The sequence below is a fragment of the Urocampus carinirostris genome, chromosome 11, assembly GCF_059441175.1.
Source record: "Urocampus carinirostris isolate Australia breed hairy pipefish chromosome 11, RoL_Ucar_1.0, whole genome shotgun sequence".
NCBI lineage: Eukaryota > Metazoa > Chordata > Actinopteri > Syngnathiformes > Syngnathidae > Urocampus > Urocampus carinirostris.
The window spans coordinates 32,913,944-32,935,620 of NC_142359.1; the positions used below are offsets into that span (position 1 = coordinate 32,913,944).

Sequence of the window (21,677 nt, forward strand, 5' to 3'; positions counted from 1 at the left end):
TGTTCACCATCCATTTGTCACGTGGGATGAATGCCGGCCTGTCAAGATCAGTGAAAGCTACCCTGCGTCCAACTGGTGTTTGTCCTTGAGACAATGCACCTGTGAAATGTGAAACCATTGTCTGGAGGAATTTAAGGGGGAAAATACCTTCTATATCATTTTAAGTATGTTGGCAAAGTTTGGATTCAATATTTTTTTTCCTAGAAAAACTAAAGCCACATCTACTTGTGACCTCACCAGACTCACCAGAGCAACAATGAGGCAATCTTTTTTTTTTATGGTTTGAACAAATTTATTGACACTAATAACAACAAACAAACAAACAATGTGAGGTTTGAACAACCCTTCTCGACAATCTTAACAGCAATCAAGCATACTCACAATTTCGTTATATATGGCAATATGACTTTTTAACATATTAAGCAACCATGTTGGTGCAAATCCCGTATGGACTATTCAAGTTTTTACAAAGACTTGAAACAAAACTACAAAAAAATGATCTCACTCGACTGCCTTCACTCGATTACACAATCCCGTCCAACACAAGGCACTAACAATAACGTCAACACACAGCCTGTGGGCTCTTTAAACATGTTTAAACGGAAATACAGTAAAAATAATTTTGACACTTGGATTAATTTGCTGCAAACAAGGATCGAAGCTGCAACTAATTTACACTACACACAAATGCAGTCATGAGTTAAAAGAGCAAGAAAGAAAGAGGTAGAGAGAGGTAGAGGTAGAGAGAGAGAGAGGTAGAGGTAGAGGTAGAGGTAGAGAGAGAGAGAGAGAGAGAGAGAGAGAGAGAGAGAGAGAGAGAGAGAGAGAGAGGCAGATGGGGGGAGTGTACCGGATAGAGAGCTTGGAACAGAGGCGGTGGTTTTCAACCGCTGTCACAATTTTACAGTTCAGTGAGGCTATGAATTTAGAGAGAGAAAGAGAAAAAAAGACACAGAGAGAAAGAGACAGAGAGAGAGAGAGAAAAAGAGAGAAATAAAGAGAGAGAGAGTGAGAGAGAGAGACAAAGCACCAAGAAAGAAAGAGAGGGGATGAGAGAATGCTCTCAAACCACTTTGACCAATTTACAAGCATATAAAGCCATTAAGTGGGAGAGAGAGAAAGAAAGAGAGACAGAAAAGGAGACAGAGAGTGCTCTCAACTAATGTCACAAATTTAAAAACAAATGAGCCCAAGAATTGAGAGAGAAAGAGAGAGAAAGAGAGTGAGAGAGAGAGAGAGAGGGAAAGAAAGAGAGGGAGAGAATGAAATAGGGTAGGGTTACAATGTAGTGGTTAATGCTCAATTTTAATTTTTTTCTAGTAAAATCAGATATTTTTGTGAAATGGTTCCTATTTGCAACTAAATGTGATGTGTTTGTGGTCTCCTTTTTGAACGCCACAAATGTCCCGCATTCGCAGAACAGGGCACAGGATGTCACACGCAATGCACTTCTTATTTTCAGAAGTATTAATGGATGTTAACAGTGAAGCGTTGTCCCTTGTAATATAAAGTAAATCCAAAATTGCTTTCCTTCTATTGTATCTTCTTCGTGTGGTGTGATTATAATGTAAGTATTGTTAACCACTACTAGAGGATACTATCTCTTTAAGAATGAACTCCACTGCTTTTTTACGGCAGTAACGTCGAGTGACACGTGCAAATCCAGTTGTATGTAATGCGATGGTGGCGGTTCTGAGTTACAAAAAAACAAGTGTTCATCTTCCATAAATGTGTCAGTTCATGACACTCTATGTTTTCGTCTGCCTCGGTTCTTGATTTCTTTGTTTCCTCCTGCCTCATTGGACGCAGAACAGTAACGTCTGCCGCCTTTTGATGAAGTGTAGGTCGCATAAATGCGTCTCAACTGTTCATACAGTGGAATTTTAAAAGATTAGATGTGCATCAGTTGTGGGATGATATATGAAATTGGTTTGGGTCTGGTGTAAAAATATCGATTATGTGACGTTCAGAAGGACTTAAACAGATAAGATACAGGTGGGAAGATAAATAAAATGAATCCCTCAAGGTTATACAGTATGTCACAAAAGTGAATACACGCCTCACATTTTAAATCTAAAAACACTGAAGAAACATCACTTCAACACTCTGAAAAGAAGTATGTAAACAAAGGCCATGGCTTACTGGAAAGATACCCTCTTGTCTGATGAGACAAAGATTAATTGATTAGGCTCAGATGGTGTGAAGCATTTGTGGCGGCAACCAGGTGAGGAGTACAAACATGTTTGTGTCCTGCCTTCTGTCAAGCATGGTGTTGGGAATGTCATGGTTTGGGGCTGCATGATTGCCACTGGAGTTGGGGAGTTGCATTTTATTGAGGAAAACATGAACTCAGCATGTACTGTGAAATAATGGAGCAAGGAATGATCCCCTCTCTTCATAAACTGGTTGGCAGGGCAATGTTTCAGCCTGACAATAACCCCAAATAAACTTCTAAGATAAAAAAAGGCTATTCTAAAGGAGCTAAGGGTAAAGAGGATTGAATGGCCAAGCATGTTTCCAGATCTAAACTCAATAGAATATCTTTGGGACATCCTCAAGCGAGAGTTGGAAAAGCATAGGATCTCAATGATCCCCTAGCACAGTCATGTTGACATGGAGGAGTGGAAGAGCATTTATCTACCAATGGCTACATTTTGAGTTTTCTGAGGGGAAAAGTAATTTATACTGCCATATAAGCTTTACACAGACTACCTTTCAATGTGTTAGTGATGTTTTTTCAGTGTTGTTCAATTAAACATAATGATCAAATCCCTGCAGAAATGTGAGGGGTGTATTCACTTTTGTGACGTACTCTTGTTCAACTCCCACCCACAAGTCATCATGTTTTCTAAGTTGTAATTTCCCCGGTTTGAGAGCGGATGGAAACATATGTTGGCCTGGAAAGGGATTGGTGCCACCAGGCTGTACTTGCCCAAGAAACACCACCGGAAATGGTGCCCCTATGACCCTAGTGGTTGAGGGATCTATGCACCCAACCAACCATATAAAGAAATCCCATTTTAACTTTCATTCTCAGAGGTTATATTCAGGTTATCTCATTCCCAGTCTGCTATTAGAGAAATAGCTGCAGGCTCTGCAGGTTTGTTTGGAAAATAACACCAACCAAGCTCCTCCAATGTATTAGATTTCACCTTAACAAATGTTAAAAACAAGTTGAGGGGAAAATTGGTATCAAGGACCTCCGTGGGAACAAATATAAAATGCATCACAGTGGAAGCTCCTTACTTTGTTGTAGTACTGGAGCTGAACAGAATGCCATTGGCCATCACTGACGCCGCCTGGGATGAAGGGGGACACGGTGGTCCTGGTCTCACCTGGAGGACAACAGTCCAGGAACATAAAACAAGATTCAGAAAAATACATTGGACCATCGGGATTCCAAATCAAAAAAACTTTGATGCAATAGATAGATAGATAGATAGATAGATAGATACTTTATTCATCCCCTAAGGGAAATTCACATTTCCAGCAGCATCCCTGAGCTGAGAACAGTACAATAATAAAGCCAAAAGAATACAATATACAAATACCCAGTGTGACGTGCAAATGCCCACTTTAGCATGTTATATAGAGTAACCAAATAGTGCTACACAGAACACATAATGCAGTAAGATTCAGTAATATCCAATGTAGGTGGTGTGGTTTAATGTGGGCCTTTACTCTGCCGGGTGGAGTTAAAGAGCCTCATGGCATGAGGAAGAAAAGATCTCTTCAGTCTGTCCGTAGTACAAGACAGTGACAGCAGTCTGTCACTGAAACTGCTCTTCTGTCCGGAGATAATGCTGTGAAGCGGATGCGATGGATTGTCCATGATTGACCTCAGCTTTTTCAGTGCCTGTCTCTCAGCTACTGTTGTTAGGCTGTCCAGCTCTTTGCCCACAACAGAGCTCGCTTTCCTAGCCAGTTTATTGAGACGAGAGGCATCCTTCTTCTTGACGCTGCCTCCCCAACACGCTGCCGCATAGAAGAGGGCGCTTGCCACTACTGTCTCATAGAATATTTTCAGGAGCTTTTTGCAGATGTTGAAGGAGGCCAGCCTTCTGAGGAAGTAAAGTCGGCTTTGCCCTTTCCTACATAGAGCTTCTGTGTTGGCAGTCCAGTCCAGTTTGTTGTCCAGCTGCACACCCAGGTATTTGTAGGTCTGGACAAATTCTACACATTCTCCCTTGATGGTTACAGGAACCGGATGAGTTCTGGTTCTCCTGAAGTCCACCACCATCTCTCTGGTCTTGTTGGTGTTTAGGTGCAGGTGGTTTGCGTCGCTCCATCGGACAAAGTCCTGAATCAATTTCCTGTACTCCTCCTCCTGCCCGTTTCTGATACATCCCACGATCGCAGTGTCATCTGCAAACTTTTGCACATGGCAGGACTCAGAGTTGTACTTAAAGTCCGATGTATATAGAATGAATAGGAACGGAGAGAGAACGGTCCCCTGCGGAGATCCTGGGGGATAATTTTCAAGGATAAAATTGCTAAAGTAAGACTCAAGCGTTTTGGATTTTCCATTTTGAAAAATCTGATAGAAACAAATATTGATATTTTTAAATAGATGAATACTACAGTGACATTATAGAGTAGAACCGAGGATACAGCGTCCCTGCTCTACAATGTTTGAACTTTATGATATGGAATAAAATGTTTTTTCAGGACCCTTTTTATGGCATTTTCAAAAACGTATTATATTAAATTCCTAAAAAATTCTTACTTTGTAGTTTTCATGATTCTCTAAAGCGCCTGTCTGTTATTGTTTCGCGTCATGTAAAATGCTCATTTGCTACTGCCTCTCTCTTTTTTCATTCAGTTTAGAATCTCAAGTACTTTGAAAGGACATTGCGAGTCGGCAGTACAATACTCTTTTTTGTACTGTATTTATTCATATTGGGTCCTTCTAGTGATGCTAAAGAGAGAAGCAAAAACATGATAATTATAAAAATGAAGCTTGTGATTATCAAGAAATGCAAATAGTGTACACAAATCGCTATCGTTGGTAAGTTTCGCGGCCATAAACAATCAATGATTGTGAACATTGTTAAAAATAAGAAGATGATTAAAGAAAATAAATCTTCCAATGGCAAGGAATTCCTTGCAACTAAAACTAGTAAAATCAGTTTCATCTTTAATCTGCTGTAAGTGAAATTTCATTTTTTCCTTGACATCGTTCTAAAAGTTTGGGTTCACAGAAACAATAATGTGTTTTCCATTAAAAGTCCCACTTTTTTCAATTGATCAATTGAGTAGCAAAATAAATAGAAAATACAGTTGAGACATTGAGAAGGTTAGAAATAATAGTTTTTTCTGAAAAGAAACATTTAATTCTTGATTTCGTTTTGAACAGTAGCGTATTTATTCATAATGTTCTTTATTCGAAGGACGTATATTATATATGAGTAGCACTTACTGTATACGATTTTGTTTAACTTATGTTTTTATTTAGTGCACCGGGGGTTTGGAGCTAATTGCCATCGGTGTCTATACCCATGCTATTCGGCAATTTGACTTCATGATTCCCACTTCAGAACGGATTCATGTTGTATCCTAAGGCTCTACTGAAGTGACATCAACATGTTACATAGTAATGCAAACCTGAGTTCATAAATCACACGTTAGGTAAGATGGTATCCTTCTGTGCCGTCATGTGTCTCCACCTGAGACAGTGAAGGCCTCAAAGACTCCGGCTTTACTGATAAATGACTTTGTTTGTCAAAGGCAGGAGCGGCAAGCCCCGGGCAAGAATTCACAACGCTGACAAGAGTCTTGTTTTCTGTATGTGTGTTGTTAAAGAACATAGATCTCTGACCAGGTTTTAAAAGACTTTTGCCAGCAATATCAATATTTAAATATGACATTTGACTGGCTCATCACAGGTTAGGTTTCCTCCCTAGCTAAGGAAATTTAGTTGTAAAGCCGCGGAACAAACTTTAACCTAAACAAACGTTTTAACCAAAAACTCTTACAAAGAACATAGACCGATTTCAATGGGTAATAGTAGTAATACGTGGAGCGCAGTCTGCACCATAGGTAAATACGTTGGTATCCTTGTTTGCAGTATTTTGTGACAATTTTACAAAGAACTTTGCATGCACATTGTTTTGAAACCATTATTTAGGACAAAAAATGGCAGTCAAAATGAGCCTCAACACTTAAATAACTGCGGTAGGGAGACAAATTTTAAGTAGTAATTTTTTATTGAAATGGGACACAGGCTCTGATAGTATTTAATAGATTTTATGAAATAATCAAACATCAGACCATGAAATGAAAACTGCTGAGGAAAAAAGCTTTTGTTTGGAGGGTGGGATAGGCGGTTTTGGTGAATTTCGTCTTAAAATATATGGTGGGGCTCTTTCAAAAAAGATTTTTAAAAATTGCTTTTATGGCGGGCAGCACGGCGGTGCGTGTGCGGCACAGTTCTGAGGTTGTGAGATCGAACGTCCTGTGTGGAGTTTGCATGTTTTCCCCGTGCTGGCAGGGGTGTGCTCCGAGCACTCCGTTTTCCTCCCACATTCCAAAAACATGCATGTCAGGTTGATTGGCCGGTTCAAATTGTCCCTAGGTGTGAATGAGCTTGCAAATTATCTGTCCCTGTGTGCCTTGCGATTGGCTGGAAACCAGTTTAGGGTGTCCCCTGCCCACTGCCCAAAGATAGTTGGGATGAGCTCCAGCGCCCCCGCGACCCAACTGAGGATAAGCGGTGCAGATAATGGATGAATGGCTGGATGGATGGATGCTTTTATGGCTTTCTGGGTCAAAAGGGTTCCCGACCCCTGATATATACATATAAATTATTTGTAATTGTGTATGTATTTAATTAATAACAGATTATATAATATTATCTTATAATATATGTAGCATTTTCTATTTACAGAAACAATTTCTAATCAAGATTTGCGAATCGGTCTGAAAAACGTGGTATCAGAAATCCCTCATAAAAATCATATCATATGATCTTCAATGTCATATGAACACAGGTAAAAAATTCTGAAATACTTTTTATCACATTCAGATTCAGATTCAGATTCAGATCTACTTTATTGTCATTCTTGTACACGTGTATACAGAACGAAATGTCGATACATCTGACCCGCACAGTTTCCTCGAATGTACAGATATAAGTAAAAGTTGTATTGTATTATGGCTACGTATAGTATTTTACCATACCATAGTGCCGATAGTGCAAGAGAGGAGCTAACCAGATGTGCAAAATGGGCATTCAGGTTAACAAGTCAGGTAAACAGTAACATTAACACTGTAACAGTAACGCTGTAAGTACAATAGTGCAGAGAGCAAATGTGCAAGGAGTGGCAAGCTATAAGGAACTGCCAGTAGTGCAAAAAGTCAGATTAGCAGCCGTTAAGATTTAGGTTAACTATATGTTAGATTGACCATTTAACAGTCTAATGGCCAGGGGGACTAGACTACTGCGGAACCTGGTGGTCCTGCACCGCACACTGCAGTACCTCTTCCCAGAGGCTAGCAGAGTGAACAGTCCATGATGGGGGTGAGAGGGGTCCCCGATAATGTTCTTAGCATGGGATAGGCAGCGCTTCTGGCCAATGTCCTGAATGGAGGGAAGTGTAGTCCCGATTATTTTCTCTGCTGTCCTCGTTACCCTCCTCACACTACCCCAGTCGGTAGCGCTGCAGCCTCCACACCACACAGAGATACAGCTGGTCAGGATACTCTCTATGGTGCCCCTGTAGAATGTGATGAGGGAGGGTGGGGGCAGGTGGGCTCTCCTCATCCTCCGCAGGAAGTACAGGCGCTGCTGTGCCCTCTTAACCAGTGATGCAGTGTTCACGGACCAGGTAAGTTTGTTTGTAATGTGCACCCCTAGGAACTTGATACTGCTGACAACCTCCACAGCCTTGTTGTTGATGCAAAGTGGGGCATGGTTGGGCTGGTTTTTCCTAAAGTCGACAATGATCTCTTTAGTTTTGTCAACATTCAGGACCAGGCTGTTGTCCCTGCACCAGGCCACCAACTGCTCCACCTCCTCTCTGTAGGCCAGGTCGTTGTCGTCCCTGATGAGGCCCACCACTGTTGTGTCGTCAGCATACTTCACGATGTGGTTTGTGGCGGACCTAGGGACGCAGTCGTGTGTCATCAAGGTGAACAGCAAGGGGCTCAGGACACAGCCTTGGGGGGAGCCCGTGCTGAGGTAGATGACATCTGAGATGTTCTGACCTATCCGCATTGATTGGGGTCTGTCACTGAGGAAGTCCAGCAGCCAGTTCCGCAGGGGGGTGTTGAAACCCAGGAGTCTCATTTTGTCTACCAGATGTTGTGGGATGATGGTGTTGAATGCTGAACTGAAGTCCAGGAACAGCATCCGCACATGGGTGTTCTTCTCCTCTAGGTGCGTCAGGCTCAGGTGAAGCGCAGAGGAGATGGCATCCCTGGTGGAGCGGTTTGTCCGGTAGGCAAACTGAAAGGGGTCGAATGAGGAGGGGAGACTGGAGGTGATGTGCTCTTTAACCAGTCTCTCAAAGCACTTCATTATGATAGGAGTCAGTGCAACGGGCCGGTAATCGTTGAATGATAAGATCTGGGGTTTCTTTGGCACAGGGATGATGTTGGCAATTTTGAAGCATGATGGTACTTTGGCTTGGTCTAGCGAGGTGTTGAAAATGTCTGTTAGTACACAAGCCAGCTGATCGGCGCACTCCCTAAGTACCCGCCCCGGAATGTTGTCCGGCCTGGAGCCTTCCTTGTGTTGACCCCTCTCAGGGTCTTTCTCACGTCGGTTGAGTCCAGGTGGAGTGCCCTTTCGTCCTGATTTGGAACTGCTTTCGCTGCAGTGGTGCCGTTTTGTGCCTCGAACCTTCCAAAGAATTTGTTGAGGTCATTCAGAAAGTCCATGCTAGTGTCCTGCACTGGGGCGGTGGTTGGCTTGTATTTGGTAATGGCCTGAATGCCTTTCCACATATCCCTGGTGTTGGTTTTATTGAGGAAACGTTCCTGGATTTTTTGACTGTACGTTCGCTTTGCTCGTCTGATAGCACGGTTCAGGTTAGCCCTCGCTGATCTCAGCGCCTCCTTGTCACCAGATTTAAAGACAAGGTTCCGTACTTTTAGTTGTTTGCGTATCTCAGCAGTCATCCAGGGCTTCTGATTGGCACGGGTGCATATAGTTTTGGTATTGCTGACGTCTTCTGCGCGTTTACTGATATAGGCTGACACAGAAATGGCGTACTCATCTATATTTATTTTGTTGTTGTAAGTGGCAGCCGATTTAAACATGTCCCAATCAGTGCAATCAAAGCAGTCCTGTAGTGCCTCCATTGCCCCCTCAGACCACACCCTCACCTGCTTCACTGTAGGTTTTTCTCTGGTCAGCAGGGGCTTGTATGCTGGAATTAGCATAACAGAAAGGTGATCTGATGAGCCAAGGTGGGGGCGGGGGGCTGCTTTATATGCACCTTTGATGTTTGTGTAGGCCAGGTCTAATGTGTTCCTACCTCTTGTAGCAAAATTTACATGCTGACAGTGATGTTATATTATATATATATATATATATATATATATATATATATATATATATATATATATATATATATATATCACTGTATACCACATTATGTTATATTATCATGCAGCCAATATCCAATAATTAGTTATTTATTCTAAGATTTGGGTATGGGTCTGAAATATGTAGTATCGGAAATGCCTAAAATTATATTTTATTTTTATTAGTTGTCATGTGGAAACGTAAATGCATTTAAGAGAAGGGTTTTCACATGACTATGACGTTATATTTAATGTAACTATATTATATTGTATCATCATAAGGCCAAAATGCACTTATTATGAAGCTTACATAGCAATTAAGGCAATTAATGATTTTCGTTTTCCACCTAATAAGCATGTAATCCACATTCAATTTTTATAATGAGTGCACTCAACTTTCCAGTCATACTTGAGAGTTGGCTAGATTCCCAAAACAGGATTCCACTAATCGTATTGAACTGCCCTTCCGCCCCTGCACCCCCTTGCAAAGGACCATGGGAAAAGTGAGCGAAACGGAAAACAACCCTGATACGCTTTTGATCTGCGGATCAGAGGTTATCAGCGTCCACAATGTGAACCAACAGTTGGTGTTTTTGTTCGACATGAGTTGGGAATTTTAAGATAACATAAGGAGGAACCTGTTTATTGTGTCGACACGCAAAGTGAAAAAAATGGATGAATGTTAAGTTTGGAGGTGCACTAAGGAACTTGAAGAAAACGGACTGACCTCCAGAGAAGCTGAGTTGAATCTGTTCGTCGATGATCTCCAAAGCGATAAAGTCGTGTTTCTCATTGAATCTGCCATTGTACAGGAGCAGAGCATTTCGTTCTCGTGTCGCAAACCTGGTGTAAAAAATAAAATCAAAAATCAAAATCTCTATTTATCTATATGGGTAGGTAGCGCCCAGGCCCATGTTGCAGCGGTCTAGGAATAAATTTCAGCTACTGAATGAATACAGTTACATGCGAAATTATTTTTTTCCTGGATTGTGCCTGATCTAGAATTGCTTGTTTCATTAACAAATTTCCACGATACGAAATAGGTGAAAACCAATTAACGGTAATTCGTTTCGAGCCTCCCCAAAGCATCCAAGTTAATCCTACATAGCTATAAAACACATCTATCTTCCTGATCCACTAAAAATCAAATAGTAATTGAACATAAAAATAAATTGATAAGATACATAGGATGATTATAAAATGATTGGGTAAAGGAAGTGTCTCTCAGCCTGTTCTTCCTTGTTTTTTTTCTCCTTTTTTTCTCTCTTCCTTTTCCTCTTTGTCTTTGTTTTGAGGAACCTGTAGTGTCTGCCCGAGTGTCAGGTAAATGAGGTATTGGCCAGGGTGAGAGACATTTTTTTGGGGCTGTGCTGCGGTATCGCAAGGCTGCTATGCTACCAGGCTGTGCAGAGAGCAGCTGTTGATTTTCTGGGCTGTGTTGGTGACTATGTGTAAAGTTTTTCTGTCTGTAGCCATGCTCCCAGCATACCACACTGCTGTGTTGCTCTGTAGAGAGAAACCAGCAGCTTCTGTTCCAGGTTGACTTTCCAGAGCACTCTCAGAAAGTGGAGTTGCTACTAGACTATCCATATGAATGAAGTCACAGTATATAAAAAAAAAATCAAAAACTACCCAAACCAAAAACCCTGGATGTCCAGCGAGGTGCGCACCCTCCTCAAACACCGCAACACCGCCTTCAGGTCTGGAGACAAGGCTCTTTACGGGGTGGCCAGGGCTGACCTGAAGAGAGGCATCAAGGAAGCAAAAGCAGCCTACACAAGGAGGATCGAGCACCTCTTCGCTGGAAAAGACCCGAGGAGGATGTGGCAGGGCCTCCAACACATCACCAACTTCAGAGGCCACAACCTGGCAACTGTTGAGGCTGAGGCTTCACTAGCTGAGGACCTTAATCAGTTCTTCGCTCGCTTTGAAGCTGGTAGGCCACAAACAGCCACATCACACCCACCAACAACCAGCAGCAACTCCCTCACATTTCAGGAGCACGAAGTTAGGCGTGCGCTGAATACCATAAACCCCAGGAAGGCAACTGGTCCGGATGGAGTACCAGGGAGGGTACTCAGGGACTGTTCCAATCCGCTGGCTGGGGTCCTCACCACCATCTTCAACCAGTCCCTGTCACAGGCGACCGTCCCACCCTGCCTCAAAACTTCCACCATCATTCCCATCCCCAAAAAGTCAGCAGTGGAAAGCCTCAACGACTACAGGCCTATAGCTCTTACGCCTGTGGTCATGAAGTGCTTCGAGAGGTTAGTGTCCCGGCACATCAAAAACTCCCTGCCACTCACACTGGACCCCCACCAGTTTGCCTACAGGGCAAACCGCTCCACTGACGACGCCATAAACACAGCAATTCACACCGTGCTGAAACACCTGGATCACCGGGGGAGCTACGCCAGAATGCTCTTCCTGGACTTCAGCTCAGCCTTCAACACCATTATCCCGGAGATCCTGGTGGAGAAACTTGCACACCTAGGACTCTCTCCCTCCATCTGCCACTGGATAATGGACTTCCTCTCCAACCGCCCACAGTCGGTGAAACTCGGTACCCACGTCTCTCCCACCCTAACACTGAACACTGGCTCCCCCCAAGGTTGTGCACTGAGCCCCCTGCTTTTCACCCTCTACAGCTCCGACTGCTCACCGACCCACCCCACAAACACTATCATTAAGTTCGCTGACGATACCACCTTGATCGGCCTCATCTCTGAAGGGGACGAGGCGGCATACAGGGATGAGGTTGAGTCACTTTCAACGTGGTGTTCGGAAAACCACCTCATATTGAACACCACAAAAACAAAAGAACTGATTCTGGATTTCAGAAGGAATGGCAGGAATCCAGCACCACTCATCATAAAAGGGGACTGTGTAGAGAGAGTCCACTCGTTCAAATTCCTGGGCGTGCACATCTCCGACGACCTCTCCTGGTCTGCAAACACCAGAGCGGTGGTAGGGAAGGCCCAGCAGCGACTGCACTTCCTGAGATTGCTCAGGAAAAATAACCTAAAACAGCAGCTGCAGGTGTCCTTCTACAAAGCCACAGTGGAGAGCATCCTAACATACTGCATCACGGTGTGGTATGCTGGGTGCACAGCAGCAGACAGGAAAAAGCTCCAGAGGATCATCAAAACAGCCCAGAGAATCGTCGGCTGCTCTCTGCCCAGTCTGGAGGACATTGCCTGCTCTCGCTACCTCAGCAGAGCAGAAAACATCATCAAGGACTTTTCTCACCCCGGCCACCATCTCTTCGACCTGCTGCCTTCCGGCAAGCGCTACAGGTCACACAAAGCAAAAACGAACAGACTCAGAGACAGTTTCTTCCCCACAGCCATTACCACCCTAAACAGACACCGCACAAAAAACTGAAAACTGTTGCAAAAAAACTACCTCACACGTATGTAAAATGGTACTCACGTACATGCTGTCTGCACTATGTTTGTTCACTGCTCAAACAGACACCGCACAAAAAAAAACAAAAAAAAAAAAAAACAAACAAAAAAAAAAAAACAAACACTACCTCATACGAATATAATGTTACTCATGTCTTGTTCTTGCACATGTCGACTGCACTACGTTTAATGCTCAAATTGCACAATGCCTGACCATTTCCTGTTTCATGCTGACTATTTTTGCACTATGATGACTTTGCACCAAATGCAATATTGCACAACCGTCACGATACCGACGTTATCACGACAACCCTGTATGTAACATCCCACATGCCGACATTTCTTGTGTAAATACCATGTAAATTATAACTATAGCCTTATCCCCCTTGTCTTATAACATTATCTTCTCTGTTCCTTTATCTTCTTGCTCATACCTCACTTGAATGTGTAAAACTGGAGTGTCATGCCCAATTTCGTTGTCACAATATGTTAGCCCATTTGTAACAATGACAATAAAGGTATATTCTATTCTATTCTATTCTATACCACTCTATTTATTGATTTTAGTTTAGTTTTGTGTAGACTGCAGCTGCAAAGTGTCCCAATACTTTTGTCCATCTACACGTCTTTTACCACTTGTGAAGCCCCTTCGTTTTTCATTTTCCTCATCCTTAGGTTTTTGAGTTTTTCCTTGCCGACATGTTGGTTCAAGATTAGGGGATGGTGTAAATGTAATCTGTGCAGTCCTCTGAGACATTTTGGGATTAAGGGCTAGACAAATAAATGTGACTTGACTTGACAATCTCCATGACGCGAATCACTCCTTGAAGAAAACTCATTAAGAGGAAGCAGGAAAAGAGCGGTGTACAGGCTTTAAACAGGAAAACCTTTCCCCACCTCTCGATGCAATGAAGTTGGGCTGAGCGACAGAGAAAGCGGCAAACCTAGTGAGGAGTGAGCAAAGTTCACGAGCGAGGCGTTTGGGAATGCAAGGTGAGGGCAAAAGAGTCAGGCGGCAGATGCCAGCGAGCCAGGAAGTCAGCGGGGCTGGAGCCAGACGCTGATAAGGGAAACTCATCACAAAGACTTTCCTGTTTTGAGGCCGGTGAAAAGATTTTTTTTTCTTGCTGTCCTACGACTGATGGACTCCCATCATTACGTCTTTATTTTTCCTACCTTTTCACAGGAAGCAAAACAAGCAAGAATGTTCTGTTATGATATCAAGAGAATATGACCAACACAGTGTATACAATGCGAAACGTTTTTTAAACAACATAGACATGTAGAAAAGAGATTAAAATTAAATAAAACACATTTAAAATCAATCACACAACATCCTGTTTAGATTAAAACAACATTAAAACAGGTTAAATGTGGATTTCAATTCGCAATTGCATGTAGTCGCAACATAATTTCAGGTAATTGAGATCAAAGCCTTATTATGTATATTAGATATTTTGCAAGGGGGTTAAGTATATAAAACAGGAAATTTTCACCTGAAACAGATCCAGTTTTAATCATGTTTAGTTATTTGGTTTTCAAATGCTAATTGTGCTGTGACACCATTAACATACAATCATATTGTCATGATTGCCGATTCAAGGCACCTGTGACTGCCTAATTGGCGCCAACAGCCCTGAGAGATGATTGGCTAATAGACTATTTTCAAACCCCTGGCTTTCAAGAGAACCCTGTCAGATCGTTGCGACCAGATGCTCCCAGCTAGGCAAGCTCTCACTTTCAGACACTTTTTCTGCCCGGTTTTTCTCTGCCTGATACCCATTGCCAACCTGTTTCCAGACCTGATTCTGCCCTGTTCTGCCATCCCGACATCTGACCTGTTTTGCCCCGCTACCTGCCTGACACCTGTTGCCGACCTTGTTTCCGAACTCGCCACAACCCTTTCTCTCCCGTCCCGGCTAATGACTAGTATTCCTGCAAATCTACGACCATCCTTGCTCAACACGGAAGTGCCACTTCTGCGTCTCCAGCCACCTGCTACCCTTGTCCATCAACCATCGGATCGTGGAAAGCAAGCCCTACTCTCCCTCTTTATTAATAAAAGTGAGTAAACGAGCGCTATTGGGTCCTGTGTCTGTTTCTAGTCCGTGACACATATAGATATCGCAGCGGAGCCTTGCTGTGTTAAAACTAAAAGAGTTAAAATCAATCGTATAAAATTCCAATTCAATTTAGTTAAATTATTTACACACAATTGTGATAAGATACGGTTAAGATACAAGCATCTCAAGTATCGCAACAAGGTGTTTCTGTTTGAAATGTAATGTTAACTGCTTATCTGAATCAGTTTGGTTAAATTTAATTTTCTTTTTTTTTATAACTTTTTATTTCTCACACACTTGACAGAGGTTTAATTCCACCATCATACATCAACACAAACACAAAATATATACACTTGACACACCCATAAATAACACAAGAAACAACAGAAAAAAATGTTAATACAATAGATAGATAGATAGATAGATAGATAGATAGATAGATAGATAGATACTTTCCCCCGAAGGGAAATTCACAATAAAAAAAAAAATTAAAAATTGAGGTGTTTAGACATCAAGTAAAAATTGTTTGATAAGCTTCCATCTTTTCTCGAATTGATCAAGTTTCAGTTGAAGTCTTGCAGTGATTGTTTCCATAATGTACATTTGCTTTAATTTGTCTCTCCATTGTTTTATGTCAGGAGGTTGTGGTCTCAGCCAGGACACTGTGATCATTTTCTTTGCTACCAGAAGCATAACCTTTAGTATATATTTATGTTGACCAGACAATAATTCTTCTGGCAAAATTACTAATACGTAGGCCATTGGGACCGCAACTCCCAACCAATAATTAATTGTATATCTGTCTGAATACTTTTCCAAAAATTTAATATTACAGGGCAATTCCAGAAAATATGCGTAAAGTCTCCGTCCCCCCACAGTTATGCCAACATAGATTTGAGGTATTTTTATATTTTGAAGTGATAGAGGGTGTATAGAAGAATCGCATTTTTACTTTCCATTCAAACTCCCTCCATGTCGGGCTGTTGGTTATTTTGTGTCCCTCTTTCAAAGTTTTTCCCATTCTATCCCATTCTACATAAGCTTCTTGTTCCCATTTTTCCTTAACTGCCATGTCCTCATTACTGAGATCCATTCTCAGGGCTTTATATAGTTTTGATATAACCCCCTTTATTGATTGTCCTGTTGTATATGATATTAAACCCCTGTAAAACTCCTTTAAGCCACTTGTATCCTGGACTCAACTTTAGTTGGCTCCTTACATAATTCCCCCATTCATCATGTTTCTGCAGGTAATGCCTTAGTTGCAAATACTTGAAAAATCATTTCTAGGTAGGTCAAATTCTTGTTGGAGTTGTTCGAATGATTTCATTGCCTGTCCTTCGAATACTTGGGTAATCAACATCAATCCTTTTTGGGCCCATTTTTCAAATCCTACCTCCATAACCCCAGGTTTAAAGTCTGTGTTTTTCGCTATATTTGTAGCCCTATTTACAGATCTTGATATTTTTAATTTTTTTTGTATTGTTGACCAAGTTTTAATAGTTCCCTTAATCCATTCATTCTGGATTTTTACCTTCTTCCACCTCATGACTGATATGTATGGTAACGATTCCACAGGCATATTTGGTCAAGATCGCTGCTCCATGTCCACCTATATTGTATCTTTGTCTGTAGTGATTCACAAAATAAGTGCTTTAATTTGAGCTGCCCAATAGTAATATTTAATTTTGGGTAGGTCTAGGCCCTCTTTTTCTTTAGAAGCTAACAGGGTTTTGTATTTTATTCTAGGTTTCTCATTTCGCCACAGGAATTTTGTTATCAATTTATTTAACATTTTAAATGTGGATGCCGGGATCAGAATAGGAAGAGATTGAAACAGAAATAATAGTCTTTGTAGTATGTTCATTGTAATTGTTTCTACCCTTCCGATAAGACTTAAGAGTAAAATTTCCCATCTTTCCAAATCTTTCCTTATTTATTTTATCAAAATCCTTGTCCATTTGAAATCAAATCTTTCAATCACATCTGTTGGACATTTTCCTGATATCATCATTGCTACTGATTTGCTCTCATTATTTAAATACCCAGCTACTTCTTGATTTTCTAACGCTAATTGTGTTAAGATACAATTAAGATACATATTAGGGGCAGAAACCTCAGCAGGGAAGCCAAGACCTCCCTATTACCAGCCACTTCATCCAATTTATACAGTATCAATTCAGATAGATGACATTAACAACTTATCCGACGGGATCCCGAGGCGTTCCCAGGCCAGCCTACAGACGTAGTTTCCCCAGCGTGTCCTGGGTTGTCCTCAGACTGCCTCCCGGTAGGACATTCCAAGAACACCTCCCAAGGGAGGCGTGTAAGGAATCCTGTTCCAATGCCGTAGCCTCCTCAACTGGCTCCTCTCAATAAGGATTGCATTGAGAAGGCATTGGGCATTGTAGTGGCTCTACACTGAGTCCCTCACGGATGGATGAGCTTCTCACCTTATCTCTAGAGAGAGCCCCGCCACCTTGCGAAACTCCTTTAAGCCACTTGTATCCTGGATCTTGTTTTTTCGTTCAGGACCCACAGTTTATGACCATAGATTGACAGGTAAATCGAGAGTTTTCCCTCTCGGCTCAGCTTCCACTTCACCACGACGAACCGGTACAGGGTCCGTCCGCATGACTGCAGACGCTGCACCGTTCCGTCTGTCCAGCTCCCGTTCCATCCTACCCTCACTCGTGAACAAAACACCGAGATACTTTAACTCTTCCACAATTAAGATACGAACAACTTGATATCACACGGGGTGATTTCTATATTACATCTAAATTTGCCAATATGAATCAGATACAAATACAATTCGGTTCAGTCAAATACAGTATGACTCAGATGTAGATTACATTCAGTTCAGTCAAAAGTTGTTTTTTAAACACAATTGTGTTTGGATACCATTAAGATCCATTAACTTCTCACTATCATTAAAAGTTGTTTCCATTTAAAATGTAATTGTGCAAATGAGAATCATAAACTGATTCAAATTAGTTTGGTCAAAAATGAGTCATATCCAGATCAAATTTAAACATGTTCATCAAACATAATTGTCTTTAGATACCATTAGTATAAAAACAAAAATCTAATTTGAGTAAAATATGTGTTTCTATTTCAAATTGAATCGTGCAAATGTGAATTAGATGCAGAATTAACTTTGTTCTATACATTGCACCTAAATTAACATACTTTTTCATCTAACTGTGTACTGATACAAACGAGATCACAAAAATATAAGTACATAACTTCATTAAATGTGTTATGGATGAGATATTTGACAGATATCATTTGTCGTACTTTATTTGGATGAAATCTAGATCAAAATTAGTTGTATTGCTTTGAAAATATAAAGATCAAGGGTGTATTGTTAAATTTCTATTTTCATTATTATTTTCCTCCTGGATTTTTCCCATACAAATTGAACAATCTAGATCAAATCCTGACAGGTGATGGCTTAGATTCTGATGGAAAAGGAGAAAGACAAACTCACATGAGCGAAACCGTAAAGTGGAACCTTTGCCGCAGACCTCGGAAGGTGACGAAGGACTGTCCGGGGAAGCTTCGCGTAGTCACTTCGCAGTAGGGCTTTTCGAACTCGCCGGGCAGACATCGGCAAACAAACCCGCCGGCGAGCTTGTTGACGCATCGGCCACCGTTTTTGCACACACCGGGCACACAACTGTCCGACGAGGTGTTCACCTCGCAGTGTTCGCCTGCAAAAAGACCCAAAAAAGTATTGAGAGTCCATTTTCTAAAATGTGTCCTCAAGATGTCCTCCCAAACTTTGGTTGAACCAAAAAACAAAAACTCCATCTTCCCTTTGATGTACCTCAGGGCATTTTTGGGTCTAATCCAGGTAGATCAAGCGCTCCAAGAAGATCATTTGCAAGAGGATACCTTAAAAATACCACTAGCTAATCTACGTCGAGATAACAACTGACTACTTAAGCCTGGACCTTGAGGTGGAATACATTTAACTGATACACAAATATTTTTAAACTGATATTATTCTCATAAATATTGTGAATTTATTGTAACGGTTATTTTTCAATGTTATTTCATTTATATCATTTTCATTTTGTGCTAACTGCCAGCTTTATAGAAGTTGAATATTTTGGTCTTGGAGATAATACAACACATTGGCATTTACTATTGTAATTATTATTCTAATATAATTATTTTTACATTCTAAATATTACAGAGTCATGGGATATGGGTCCCTGCCTTGAAGCATTTTCTCTTTATGTTGTGGAATAAAATATTTTTTTGTTCCCTATTTACAGCATTTTCCCCACTGTACGATATTAACGACTTATTTATGTACTGTATATACAATTATTTTTTTTCACTGATACTATATATTTATTTTGCATGCCCTAAAAATTAAAACATGTAAAAAAATATTTGCGGTGTTCATGCATATGACCTATCTAAAAGGTCTGTCTGCCACTGGTTGACGACAAATAAAATGCTGGTTTGGTATTGGTTTGCGTCAAGGCATCATGAAAATATTAATATGCTATCGGCATTACTACCTCCCACAATGCCTCCCACAATAGTGTATTTTTTGTACTGTCACTGTCTGCTATGGGTCCTAAGCTTGCAGTGATGCTATGGGGGAGAAGAAAAACATGATAAGCATTGAAGCAAACTTCTGATTACTAATAAATGCATACAAGGCATGCGAAATGCCACTCTTGCTAAATTGAATGGCCATAACTAATCTGAGGTACTGGGGATTCGGAACAAATAACTATTTGTTTCTTTCCCCCCTCTATATAGCAAGTCCATCTAGCGAATACCACCTTTCAACGGATAAACGTTGAATCCAGGGGTTCGCCTAACATTTTTTTTTGGTTTGTTTTAGAAGCCAAGTTTTAACTTTTAGTCAGAGAAATTCCACAACTAATAGGCAGCAATTTATCTGACTTCTCAACAATCCTAACAACAACCAGGAACCATCTAATAGCTCTTCTCTCTGCGGCAAAATCTCATTTTCCTTGGGTTGAATTATCAGGATCTGTTACCAGGAGATTTGGAAACCCGAGAAGAACACTGTCATCAGCTCTTTTATGAGACAGAGATGGGTTGGAGAGTTGAACTGTGACCTCCAAAGGGAACTGCCGCTCAATTCTTGCTACGTAAAACATGCTTGGGGGGAAAGAGGACAGGTCACAGAGTGACCGAGACAGGTAATTGGGATAATTAGATCAGATAAGATGGAGGAAGAGAAGGAAGGACAGGGCGATGAAGCCTGTCTCGTTCTGACCTATTACAGAAAGAAGAGACTGCCGTGTATTGGTGTGGGTGATACTTAGAATTTTGGGCCTGATCCGATTCACACAGCGGCTGGGTGGTTAGCACGCAGGCCCACGGTGCAGACGTACAGAGTTCAACACCAGCTACCATGGCCTCCCCATGTGGAGTTTGCATGTTCTCCCCGTGCCTGCGTGGGTTTAGTCCGAGCACTCCGCTTTCCCCTCACATTCCAAAAACATGCATGTCAGGTTAATTGGTCGGTTCAAATAGTCCATAGGTGTGAATGAGCGAGTGAGTTTTCTGTCATTGTGTGCCCTGCAACTGGCTGCAACCAATTCAGAGTGTCCCCTGCCCGCTGACCGGACATAGCCGGGATGGCTTCAGCACCCTTGCGACCCTAATGAGAATTAGCGGTGCTAAGGATGGATGAATGGATGCTTTTATGGCTTTCTTGGTCAAAAGGGTTCCCGACCCCTGATATATACATATAAGAAATTTGTAATTGTTGTAAAAAAGACAACTAAAATACCTTCCATTGCACAATAGATTGAAAATAAAGTCAGTAATGCAATTAAAGTGTAAATTGGCTATTTTGCCATTGTGACAATGGATTTATATATTGTTTTTCGTTCAGAAACAGTAAGATGCTGCAGGAAACTTCTAGGCATCAGCTACTTATCTCATGTGAAAATGAAACGGTACGCACTACCCAACATCATCAGAGGGCAGATTGGACTGGACAAAGACGTGTTTTCGACTGTGTATGAATGAAAACTGCAGTGGTATAATTATGTCACAAGATCATGAGGGCTGGCCAAGATACTTCTCCAGGGCATAGTCCCAGGGGGCAGGAGGAGTTAAAGACTAAAAAGAACTGGGCCAACTTTGCTGAAATGATCTGAAATGATCTGCATTTATATAGTGCTTTTCAAGTCAATGACTTCCCAAAGCGCTTTACAGTGTGCTTCACAATATAGCGGCCTTGTATTGCAGCCATGTAAGACGCTAACCTGCTTATTGGGGGTATTAGGGGTTCAGTGTCTTACCCAAGGACACTTCGATATGTAACACGGACAAGCAGGGAAACTGGGATCCCTTGATCCCCAGACGAGCGCTCTACCTCCTGAGCTACTGCCGCCCCAAAAAAAAACAGGCCAATAAATGTTAGCAGTGGAGAAAGCTGTCCAGTGTTGTGTCTTCAGGGGTGCCACGACAATCCAATCGGTTAAAGAATCTGTGAACCGTGAACATGTCTAGATTTTTGGATGCAGTTTGTTGCTCACTGCAGGGTGATTTTTTTTCCATGTATTAATGTAAATTTGCCACAGCAGCCCACTTAACCACACAAATTACACCTGGCATTATCCTTTTTCGGAGTAAAAAAAGTCCACACCACGCTGCGCTTGACTCTGTCATT

At 41.5% G+C, this 21,677-nt stretch overlaps 1 protein-coding gene across 2 annotated transcripts in view; it reads right to left on the reverse strand.

Annotated features, from left to right (window-relative positions):
• celsr1a (cadherin EGF LAG seven-pass G-type receptor 1a) overlaps positions 1-21,677 on the reverse strand; it is a 116,316-nt gene that overhangs the window by 48,425 nt on the left and 46,214 nt on the right. For both annotated transcript variants that reach the window (XM_088347457.1, XM_088347458.1), the window contains exons 4-6: positions 18,492-18,714; positions 10,256-10,371; positions 3,247-3,335 (exon numbers count right to left, since the gene is read on the reverse strand). In XM_088347457.1, coding sequence (XP_088203583.1) covers positions 3,247-3,335; positions 10,256-10,371; positions 18,492-18,714 — 428 coding nt within the window. The remainder of the gene's footprint in view (positions 1-3,246; positions 3,336-10,255; positions 10,372-18,491; positions 18,715-21,677) is intronic.